At 46.4% G+C, this 12,140-nt stretch overlaps 1 protein-coding gene across 1 annotated transcript in view; it reads left to right on the top strand.

The window, feature by feature from the left end:
* The window catches only part of SUSD3 (sushi domain containing 3), a 58,317-nt gene that overhangs the window by 32,985 nt on the left and 13,192 nt on the right, over positions 1–12,140 (top strand). The window contains exons 3-4 of the mRNA XM_035106317.3: positions 2,947–3,094; positions 6,592–6,756. Of these exons, the coding sequence (XP_034962208.2) occupies positions 2,947–3,094; positions 6,592–6,756 (313 nt within the window). The remainder of the gene's footprint in view (positions 1–2,946; positions 3,095–6,591; positions 6,757–12,140) is intronic.

Here is a 12,140-nt window from a genome sequence, read left to right as displayed (position 1 = left end):
CCTTCAGAGGGAGGACACCGGGCCACCCTAGTACAAGCTATCAAGGGTGCCTAGTTCGGTGTGCTGACTTTAGCGGATGCAGCAGGTGATATAGCAGAACCAAAGATTATTCACATGTGCCTGATGCCTACCTAGATCCAAGCTAACAGAAAGAAACAGCCCTAGGAATTATTCTACCTTAATGTAATATGTGAAACTGCCTGTCCCATCCCTACACTTGGACTGAGCACACACCCTGCCATCCTCCTTTTGTTTGTCAAAGACTGATATGTGCCTTTGTTCAGGTTGTCATTTCTGCAAAGGATGGCACAGCAGACAATGACTGCTGCTTACCTGTCTGTGCCTCACAGCTAGCCGTGTTATATATGTTCCTTTCTAATATTAGGAGTTTCACTTTTCTTATTATTTACCCCTTGCTCCTTCCTGCTCCCTATTCTTCGGTGTGCTGAAGCATCACAAGTGTGTCTGTCTACCAATATTGCATTGATGAGGGAAAATCTCTTGCACCGCCTTAGACTTGAAAAAATGTGACCCTGGGCAGGGTTATAGCTTTGCTTGCTGGGAAGATGAACCCTGACACTGTTATCCATAAACATAACCCGATAAATATCAGCTGCCAGGCGAAGTATTCAATTAAATTAAAGAGCTGTCCTAACCATTAGCTACGAACATGAGTTTGACCAAACTGCGGGAGGCAGTGGAAGACAGGAGTGCCTGGCGTGCTATGGTCCATGGGGTCACGAAGAGTCGGACACGACTAAACGACTAAACAACAACAACAACCATTAACTTCTTTAAAGGTCTGCATCAAACCCGCCCGCCCCCCCAATTTTTTGATAGCTCTAGGATTTGTTAATGTCATTCCTTTAAAAATTCAAATGCATGCATTGTATGGATTCAAGACTGTACAGCATGTGACCCACTTATGTGGTGTCCGACCAAGGGCTTCCTAAACATCCTAGTGTCCCCACCACCACCCTCCCTAGGACTGAAAGAATAAAGAAATAGTCTAGCACTGAACAGGCTGCAAAGACCTAAACGGTAGGCTGTGTTTGGATTGGTGTGCCACAGGAGCACCCAGGGCCGGCCCTCCTATTAGGCCGAATGAGGCAACTGCTTTAGACAGCAGGTGCTGTGGGGCAGCAGTGGCAGCTGCCTGCTTCTCCTGAGCCACCTGTCCATTCTGCTACATCAGAAGGCAGAGATGTATGCCTGTCATGAGCTGCCCACGCAGACTTGCAGCTTCAGGTGTATAGGGGGTGCTATCCCATCACCAGTGCCAAGGTAAGATTCAGTTGCGTGTCGAGGTCACAGGACACCCCCCCCAATAATTCACACATCACACAGCAATTTAAGTTTAAGGTTTTTGGCAATATTTTGGCCACAAATTTATTTAAAATACAACCAAATGTGAGTGGTTGCTTAGGCATTGGTTCATCCATCTGTCCCCCGCCCTGGGACAGATCTGACATTCCTAGCCGTCTAGGGAAGTCAGTAGGTAAACACCCCCTGAGAGAGGATGGAGCCGTGTGTCAGGCCCTTCACCTCTCCCCGAATGTTCCCTGAGGCTCTTGCGAGGCCCTAGCCCAGGCATCCCCAAACTGCGGCCCTCCAGATGTTTTGGCCTACAACTCCCATGATCCCTAGCTAACAGGACCAGTGGTCAGGGATGATGGGAATTGTAGTCCAAAACATCTGGAGGGCCGAAGTTTGGGGGTGCCTGCCCTAGCCCCTTGCGGGGGTACAGACGAGAGCCCGTCGAGCCCCAGGATTCCTTTAACGGAATATCCCTATAAGCAGCAGCAATTTTGAGGGGTAGGCCCAGCCTTTCCATACCCCTCCACCAACCAATTTTAACCAATGCCTAACCGCCAACCTTACAAGTTGTGACGATTTGCTACGCAGTAGGCAAATACCAAATGGCAACAGCCAATCAGCCAAATTGACAAAATTCCTACCAGGCCCCTGCCCCAAAGCAGGCGACCCCATGACAGGCATAGCAATATCAATCGCAGGAAGACCCTTAAAGAGGGTGGGCAGGCGGGAGATCCGTTGCACTAGCAAAAGTGAAACCAAAACTTGCCCACAAAGAATTTATACCCGCTATCGCTATCACTCATTAACTTGCAACATGACTCCCCCCCCCCAGCAACAAACTGTCCAATCACCCTGTGGCCAGTTTACTAATCTGCCCAGCAACCCCAGGGGATGTCCTGTTAACCCTAACGCAACACGTGCTCTCCATGAATAGAGAACCCGATCTGCCAGTCCAGTCAACTTCTGTTCATGGAAAGCATCTTGCCTTTTGCCTCAGGCAGCAAAATGTCTTGGGCCAGCCCTGGCCATGTCGGTTCTGAATTTGATGGGCTATATTGGAAAATATGCTATCAGTGCCCTCCTCGCTGAGTACTTTAACTTCCTCTTCTTGCCGCTGTTGCTGATTGGTTGGCTGTTCCCCTTGGGCCCAATCAGCACTGCCTTCTAGAGGAAGAAGACTAAGTACGTGCTCTTTGCTTTCTTGGAGAGGGAAGGTGAACACTCGGCAGCAGGAAGAAGGACAGCAGCACAACCAGGAGACTCCAGGAATTGGTGACGGGACCCTTTTTGAAACATGGTTCTGGGCAGGGTGCTTGACAATGTCAGTCGCTGGCGCCAGGCCTATGCCACAAGCTGTGCATATAGACAGAGTGCTCCCCCCTCCCTCCTTTTTCCGTTCTTCTTCTCTGCAGGATTAATTACTGTGCCAAGTTACTTGTGAGTATTTCATTGCTCACTTATAAATAGGACGCTTTTAAATAGTCTGCTTTGAGATGCTCCTAGCTTGAACCGAAGCCAAAACACTCCACTTGTCAGCACATACTAAAGTGAGGGGTTCATTAGCAGGAATACAAAGGAGGTAGATATCAGGTCGGATGTCAATCTCTTACTGTGTTTGCTGTATTGCAGCCATATCCAAATACGAAACCTTTGGATTTAAAGTTGCCGTCATTGCCTCCATTGTGAGCTGCGCCATTATTCTGCTGATGTCGATGGCTTTTTTAACCTGCTGTCTTATCAAGTGTGTTAAGAAAAGTGAGAGAAGAAGAGCTCAAAGGTATGTCATGTTTGACAGGGAAAGTCGTTTCAGGCAAAAGGTTTAAGAGAGGTAACTTGAAGGCTCAACTATACGAGAGACAGCATGTTATTGTTCTTATACTGCTGGTTTTCTTTGAGACTTTTGCTGTACAGTACTTGTTCATAGAATTGTAGAGTTGGAATGGGCCCCGAGGGCATCTAGTCCAACCCTCTGCAATGTTGTTGTTGATGTAGCATGGAAGTGCAAAATGGAAGATTCCCTTGGTTTCCCATGCAACGGTGTCTGAAAATTTGGGGGTGTACTTTGCTGAGGGGAAGAAAGCCAGTTATGTGCTAGCTCATTGCACATCATTTTTGGCTCTGAAATAACTGATAACAAAACAAGTGTTCACGAAGAGTCGGACACGACTAAACGACTAAACGAAACAAGTGTTTAAAGCATTGTTTGATTTTGACAGCTTCTCAGCTTGATTCTAGTGATGCTATGAATCACTAGATTCATAGCAACACCCCAGTGTTTGCTATGTCTAGGGAGAGGCAGCATACCTCAAGGAAGCCACAATTCGTCCAATCTGTGCATCACTCCCTACTATATCAGCAGCCATTCCTCTCCTGCTGCCGCCTTGGAAACAATGCCAAACACCATGCCAAACAATCGTAGGCAGGGTCAGTGGAACAGAGCAGGCCTGACATTAGGACTGGGCTTAGGGAAGCCAATGTTGGGCTCCCACTGCAGCTGAGGCTGGCCACTGACTTCCCTTTAATATAATATATATTATATATATTTGGAGAGCAGCAGTACTCAGCCTGGCACTGGGAAGAGACGTGCATGGCAAACTACTGCAATAACCACCACCATTTTCATTTCCCCAGAATGGTTCTGAGCCCTGATGTAGTAGCAGCTGAGTCCTGCAGTAACAAATTGTAGACTAGGCCAGGGGGCCCTTTTCAGACGGAGGGCCTCATACATTCCCTTCTGGAGGCCACACACAGGTGGTGGGCAGGGCCAGAGACAAAAGTGGCAGGACCAACAAATGTATACTTTCCCTTTATACAGTAGTTTCTACTAGGGTTGCCATATTTTGAAGAACAAAAAAGGGGACACATTTGCCGACTTCTACTTTTGACTATGGATTGGTATGACGACTCTACCTATGAAAAAGAGGATGTGTCCTGGAAAAAGAGGACATATGACAACCCTAAACACACACACAATTTTTCTTGAGGAACTTACAAAAGGGAAAGATGAGTTGCCCTGGGCAAGACGAAGTGAGTAACAAATTTAATTTATAATACGAATAATTTCAGAAGAAACTTCTTTAGTGGGGACGGAAAGCCTTTTACAGCCTGAGGGCCACAGTCCCTTCTAAGCAACCTTCTGGGGGCCACATGCAAGTGGTAGGCAGGACCAGAAGAAAGAGCGGGTGGAGCAATATATGCCAAATTACTCTCAAACCCCTCTCTATCCTCCATCCAGGCAAGGAGAAGCCATTATCAGAGCTCAATAACACATTCTAGCCAGGCAGGAATACCCAAGGAGGGGCTCAGAGTTTAGGGGTATGGCCTGGGAAAGAGGAGGGGTGTGAGATTCTTCAAGAGGGGTGGAGTGTAATTTCTGTATACAATTTTTGTAGATGGGGAGGGGAAGACAGTGGCATCTCCAGCCAGCAAATGTAATGTGTAGCCCAGCTTCTTATAATCTCCAAGTTTCTGGGCTGTGGTCCGAAAATGCTAACAATCCAATGCTATTTGTGAGGGTCGTACAAAGGCCACAAACAAACCTTGATTTTGAAATAATGTTGATAGGGCAGAAGCAAAGAACTCACAAATATTACCAAGAAAAAGAACATACTTTGAATTCTATCACCTGACTGAACCATGGAGGGGTGAGAGATGTGTCCCTTTTGTTAAAGATTTAACTATTATGTATGAGGAGGAAGTTAATCAGTATTATGTCCTGCAAATATAGGTCTGTGGCCTGTGGCGAGAGGGCAACAGGTGGGTCGTCAATGCTTTAATGTAAAAGAAGGAAAGCCATGAAACCAATTAAATTATTTTTTCAGCTGGCTACAGCCAGTGACAGCAGCACAGCTTGTTTGTATAAGTGCTGTTCAGGAAGGCAGATAATGGCAATTATACTTTAATTTCTGAGCTGAAATACTAGTGCTTCCATATTATATAATTGCAGGGTTTTTGACATCTGTCATTTGTTCTTACATCTCCTGAGAATTGTATTGGACTTTCCCAAAATGCCAAATTCTTGTTTATGCAACCATTTAGTGGATTAGGTACTAAGGATCCTTAGTACTCTGCTGGATCCTTCCCATCCTTATCCACTACAAGTACCCCCCTCACACACATGAAGATCTTCTTTCGGGGGTGGGTTTAGTCTGTATGCCAAAGGTAAAAACAAAACAAAACAAAACACTGTTTTGCTTCAAAAAAAGAAGTTTGTCTTGTGATGGCAATTTTCCTGCGTTTATTGCAGAAAACAGCAGTAAAAGTTTCTAAAAGTAATCTAAATGGGGCCATTGGAACTCTGGTGGAAGTTGCCCCATCTGTCTGCCTGCAATGGCACTTTCTTAATGCATGTGGCAACTTGCTCTGCTCCCAGCCATTGTCATGTTCAATCTCTTAAAAGGTAAAAGGTAAAGGACCCCTGGACGATTAAGTCTAGTCAAATGTGACTATGGAGTTGTGGCACTCGTCTCGCTTTCAGGCTGAGGGTTGCCAGTGTTTGTCCACAGACAGCTTTCCAGGTCATGTGGCCAGCATGACTAAAGCGCTTCTGGCATAACAGAACACCGTGATGGAAATCAGAGCGCACAGAAACGCCGTTTGCCTTCCCGCCACAGCGGCACCTATTTATCTGCTCGCACTGGTATGCTTTTGAACTGCTAGATTGGCAGGAGCTGGGATGGAACAACAAGCTCTTACCATATGTTAAACACTTCCTGCTTCCCAAATGGCACCTCTACCCATCCTGGTATTATTTAATAATATGTATTGTTATTTTCCAGATTTATTAGTTGTTGGCTACAATTGCAAATACACACAATAAAACCACCCATGTCCAAACTGCACAGCTGCTCCAGAAGTCCTGATAGTGTGACTGATGGTGTCAAAAGCTACCAAGACCTCAAGGAGCATGAAAAGCTCCCTGTCCCCGTCACTCATTCATAGTCCCACACGTCTATACATGATGGATGTATACTTTCTAAAGCAGCAGCAGAAAAAGAGGAATGGCAGTAAAAATGAAAAATGGAAAGTATCCCCTACAGATGTAATACTATTTCCTATTTATTTTCCCTGGCTCCATATTCTGCCTGTTGATGTCACGTGGTCTCTTTTCATGGGTGCTCTTCATATTTGGGTGTCCTTCCTTTGAAACTTTTCTCTGCTTTGCTCTTTGCCTGTGCTACTGAAACCCTTTTTTTGCTCAGTCACCTGCCTGGCTAATGACACTGCTGTTGCCCATGTTTATTGCCATCCTTTTCTCTGTGTCTATTTTTACAGGGATATGCAACTCTGGTACCAGCTCAGAAGTGAAGAACTGGAAAACATGCAAGCGGCTTACTTTGGTTTTAAAGGCAGAAATAACAACAATAACAAAAAGATAAAGAATAAGCCAGTATTTGATGATGGTAGTAACATGGCGTATGACAACCGAGGCTTCTGCAGGTAAGGTAGTCCCGGGTACTGGGTAATGCAGCTTTGCGAGACCAAAACTCCTAACACATTGAACAATCTACAACAGGCATGTCAAACCTGCGGCCCTCCAGATGTTTTGGCCTACAATTCCCATGATCCCTAGCTAGCAGGACCAGTGGTTGGGGAAGATGAGAATTGTAGTTCAAAACATCTGGAGGGCCGCAGGTTTGACATGCCTGGTCTACAAAGTACCTTGGACAGAGGTGGGGTGTTTGCTGAACTGCCAAATCAGGGTATGAACCAATTCTTGTGGTCTGTGGACCCCTGTACTAGACAGCGGCAAATGACTGACACCTCTGGTGTTCATACAAACCCTTTATCATATACATTGTTTGACTGTATGGGCTCCATTCAGATAGTGCTAAAATGCCTCTGTTCTCCGCCCAAAAAACACAGTTCAAAATGACAACATTTGATCATTCTTGGCATCGTGCCTCTAGTCTTTGTCTACATGTCATGATTCACTGGTTTGACTTAATATATACCACCCACGTGATGCAGTCTTCTTTGGGAAAATGCAACACGGAACCCAGTATGAAGCTATAGTCCTGATAATGTATACATTGGGGCTATGTAATTCGAACTGGTCAGTGACTCTGATTTGGATGTAGTAACAGAAAGTGCAGCCTTATTACCTTTTGTCGTCTGATGCTTGCATACACATCAGGTTCTGCTTTCCCTGGGACATGGGCACACCCAATTCATGGGATGCAAAGTCCATTCAATGTGGGAGGAAATCAAAATCTGATGCAGCATTTCACTTTTGCTTTACTATGATGTAGGGAATACAAAATCTGGCAGAGCAAAGTTGGATAGATTCTTTTTTGGGGGGGGGGCAAACTTTTGTTGATATCTGTCTGGTATACTGGACCAAGGCCATTTAGGGCTTTAACAGTCAGCACCAACACTTTGAAATGTGCTCGGAAACATACTGGGAGCCAATGTGTTATGTCGTCTCGGCGGCCGCTCCCAAAGCAACTACTCTATTCCAAACTTTAAAATGGAAAGTGTAATGCTTGTGGTCAACAAAAGAGGTTTAAAGACTGTCTCAAGGCAAATCTTTAAAAATGTAGTATAAACACCAACAACTGGGAAACACTGGCCTGCGAGTCCTCCAGTTGGAGAACAGCCTTGGAGAACAGTCATGGACTTTGAAGACACTCGAACTCAGAACGCAAGGGAGAAACATGCTAAGAGGAAGGCACACTTGGCAAATCCACACCATGATCAACTCCCACCCGGGAACCAATGTCCCCACTGTGGAAGGACGTGTAGGTCCAGAATTGGCCTCCACAGTCACTTGTTAAAACCGTGTTTATGGAAGACAATCTTACTCGGCTACGAGTGATCGCCAAAGAAGAAGAAGACCATGCTTATCTGTCCTACAGGAGCACTAACCAGCCAACTGGTTGTCTCTTCAGAATAATTAAAGGAGAGACACGGTACCTCACCCTCCTGGGCTGAATGCAACCCTCTGCCCAGCCTGTGGAACTCTCCTCAGGCCATTCTATTTCATAAACATTTTTTCATGCTTTTGCGTGGCTGGAATGTGTCCTTGAGCTCTGGCAATGCCTCTCAGAGAGGTGTATGGAAACCTTTTTGTGAGTGGAATGTAGCTGACTCTACAAAGGTAAGGAGAGCATCTGTTGTTCTCACCATTTTTTGTCTCTGGCTTCCAGCCACCAGAAGACTGCTTATGAGGGAATGTAGGATAGCTCAGTTGGTAGAGCATGAGACAGGGTCATGGGTTTGAGCCCCGTGTTGGGCAAAATATTCCTGCCCTCATGGTCTCTTCTAACTCTAGGATTCTATGACCCCAACTTTTTTTTTTTTTAAAAAAACTAATGTTATTTGCCTCTTCTTCCATTCTTGGCTAAGGAGGCAGGCCAGTCTTTAGTGCCCCTGAGTGATAACAACAGTAGGGCAATGCCTTCTGTAAGGGGGAGGGCTTATAGAGAACAGCCCCCCCCCTCATCAGGTCGAGTTCCTCTCAGAGCAGCAAGTCCAGTAGCGGATCAGATTACAGGAATCAGGAAGCAGAGAGGCAGGGAAGAGGCTCGGACAGCATGAGAGAGCCTCAACACCGAGTAGAGAAGGAAGCATCTGGGGAGGAAATGACGGGAGAGCAGTCAGAAGGACGGCCCTCCCCCCCCCGATGCCTGAATTGAGGCGCACGGCACCCCGTAGGGCGAGAGGGAGGCGCTTTGGGGTTCCCAAGCTGTTATGTTGGGCGCGAAACAGAAAGAAGCCATTGCGAGGTTCTGACTCGGACTAAGCAGACATGTTTTCCAGACTCTTTGCACTGTAAATAGGATGCACAATAAAAACACCTTAAAGACAAGCAGGTGTGGAGCGTCGTTACTCAAGAGTAGCCGCACGAACCTTTGACAGCTTCATTTCCATTGAGGGCATTGGTGGGGAATCTTGGGCCAATTCCATCCTGCCAAGCCTTATTAACTGGTCTTTAGCACTTTTCCTAGTCCAAATACCTCACCAGTTCTGCTCCACACCATCCTGAAGTGAATTTGCTTGGCAGGAATGTGTCCCTGCTGCTTGCCCAGATGGAGAGATTTGTATGTAGGAACCGCTGACCTGTGTGACTGAAATGCAGCCCCTATCCAAAAACCAGAGGCCCCTTCCTTGCCCTGCCCACTTCTTTGTCTCTGGCCACCCATTACCTCTGGCTTCTAGCCCCTGGAAGGCTGCCCATGAAGGCAGTGTGTCCCCCACTCCTATTTTAGGGTTTTTAATGGAGTCGTTTTACTTGTTGTGGGAGGTTTTGTTTATTTGTTGTTTATTTACTTGTTGTGGGAGGTTTTGTTTATAAAGAGTGTAGGCACAGTCTGCAATTTTTCTGGAGATTTATTTAGAGCAGCAGGGAGCTGAGCTCTATAAGCTACCCCATAATAGCAATTGTTTTTATTGTCGGATATTCCACTCTTTGTTTTTGAATTTATTACTGCTGCTTTTTTTGCTGCTAGTAGCTGGAAGAGGGCGAGCAGTTAAAATGGCAGGTGCATGTTGCAATAACACTCAGGCTGAGAGGGTCGGAGGAGATAATGCAAATAAATTACATTCAATTCAGCTCCTGCTTTGACGGATGGCCGATTCTGACTCATAGGCCAATCCTGGGCACTGCTTTGCTCAGCACAGCCTTGTGCTGCAGCACAGGAAAGTACTTCAAGGGAGGCATATGTGTTCATGCGCTGCAACATTTTATGGGAAATCCCTAGCCTGCAGACTCTGGTCTACACAGCACAGGGAGCTCTCTTAACAGTTCTTAAGCTGTTGGGGATCTCCTTGGGGGTCATCTTGGCATCAGCAGTACCACTTTAGCTGCTTTGTACCAGGTCTGACTTTTTTCCTCCATCTGTTGCCTGCTGTGAGTGGCAGCTACTTTCCAGCGTCTCAGGCACAGGTCTCTCTCATTAGCTGCTGCCTGATCCTTTTAACTAGAGATGCCAAGGATGAAATCTGGGACCTGCTGATTGCAAAGCAGGAACCCTACTGCTAAGTTCCACCAGCCATTCCTATTTTCTAGTAGCCATCCTTGGAACTGCACATTGTTTTCCCTATTAGGCCCCCATTTTTTCCTGGTGGAATTGCTTTTCAAAAATGTGGTTAGTGTGAATGGTGGGGTGTATGGGGTGTTAGGGATGGAGTAGTACATCTGGTGGGGGACAGGTCGGGCTCCTTCTGGGATAGTTTGTCCACTTTTGATTCCTATCCTGCACTCAGCTTTCACTTGTGGCTCCCAGAAGCTGCCAGCATGTGATAGCGGCCACATCCCGGGACCGCCTTTGACTGGCCGGCTAAACCAGGTGAGGCGGTGGGTCTCAAACGCTCAGTGAGTTAGGGACTTGCCCTGCATGCAAAGACAGGCTCTAGCAGATTGAGTGGACGAGACCAATAGTGGGTCCAGTGGTCAAGAAAAATCTGGTCCTAAACCTTTGCTGCCTTGTGTGATTTCTTTGGGAGATTAAAAAAAGGCTAAGGAGTAAACCCTACACCAGGCATAGGCAAACTCGGCCCTCCAGATGTTTTGGGACTACAACTCCCATCATCCCTAGCTAACAGGACCAATGGTCAGGGATGATGGGAGTTGTAGTCCCAAAACATCTAGAGGGCCGAGTTTGCCTATGCCTGCTGTGACGTTTTTACGCTGTTTGTTATAGCGAATGGTTGAATGTTTAAAGAGAAGGGACAGCCATTTGGTCAGTTGAGAGGGTGCTGGGGAGTGTGAGTGTGAGGGTGGTTGTAAAGAAGATCTAGGAGAGTAGGTTTAGGTTAGGTAGTTGTTAGGTTATCTAGTACATGAATAACAAGGTTATTACCATTGAAACTAAGCTTGTACAACAGGAATACCTTAAAGCAGGCATGTCAAACCTGCGGCCCTCCAGATGTTTTGGCCTACAACTCCCATGTTCCCTAGCTAGCAGGACCAGTGGTTGGGGGAGATGGGAATTGTAGTCCAAAACATCTGGAGGGCTGCAGGTTTGACATGCTTGCTAAAGCAACCATTACGTTCTTGAGAAATAAAATTTCCAGTGTTAAAGTGCCAATCAGAAAATCGTCTGTGTTATTTTCCAGCCAAGGTACATGAAATTCATTCATGAGGACACCCATTAAAAGGACAACATTTCCTTCAAGAGTGGAACTGTTAGTTTGTATCTTTGGGGGTGCACCAAGAGGGCGAGGCAGGCAGACAGACCCAGGGTGTCATAAAGTTACCTCAGGGAAGGGGCAAGCTTTTACAGAAAGGGATTCTTAGAGGCCGAACTCCCTATACTGTGGACACAAGGGATAGTCTCAGATACAGCCCTGAACTTTAATAGGTACCTGGCCACGGTTGTGCTGGAAGAGGACTCTCTTTTGTATAAAAATGAGGAAATAGAACAAAACCCTCGAGTGCATGAGGGAATACAGAAAGGCTAAGGGGAGCAATAGGGGGCGGGAGAGGCTCGGCTTACCCCAGACCATCCCTATTAGTTCTGTTAATAACAGGAGAGGTAGAATAAATAAGACGGAAGCAAGGGTCTTTCGTCGCACCTGCCCTATACGGGGAGGTGATGCTAACACAGTGGTTTGACTTCATCCGCAGAGGCACACTCCATTGCCTCTTAAGACAGATGGATGCCAACAACCACAACAGTGTGAATGGCTGCAGTGGCAACTCTCCAGCGTTTAGCACCCTCCTTAGGATCAAATCTGTGACTGGGGCGTGGATGTGAGTGTCCCATTTCTATTTGACATACAACAACACAAATGAGCTATGTATTGCAAGCCCATATGTCCTTGCTCAGACCTGAGGTCTTCATCTGAGGCCTTTATTGAAATGTCTCAGCCCACTGAGC

Source organism: Zootoca vivipara, chromosome 2, assembly GCF_965207765.1.
Source record: "Zootoca vivipara chromosome 2, rZooViv2.hap1.1, whole genome shotgun sequence".
In the NCBI taxonomy this organism is placed as follows: Eukaryota; Metazoa; Chordata; class Lepidosauria; order Squamata; family Lacertidae; genus Zootoca; species Zootoca vivipara.
Note: the sequence above shows the minus strand (reverse complement) of the source record. Positions and strands in the feature narration are given on the sequence as shown.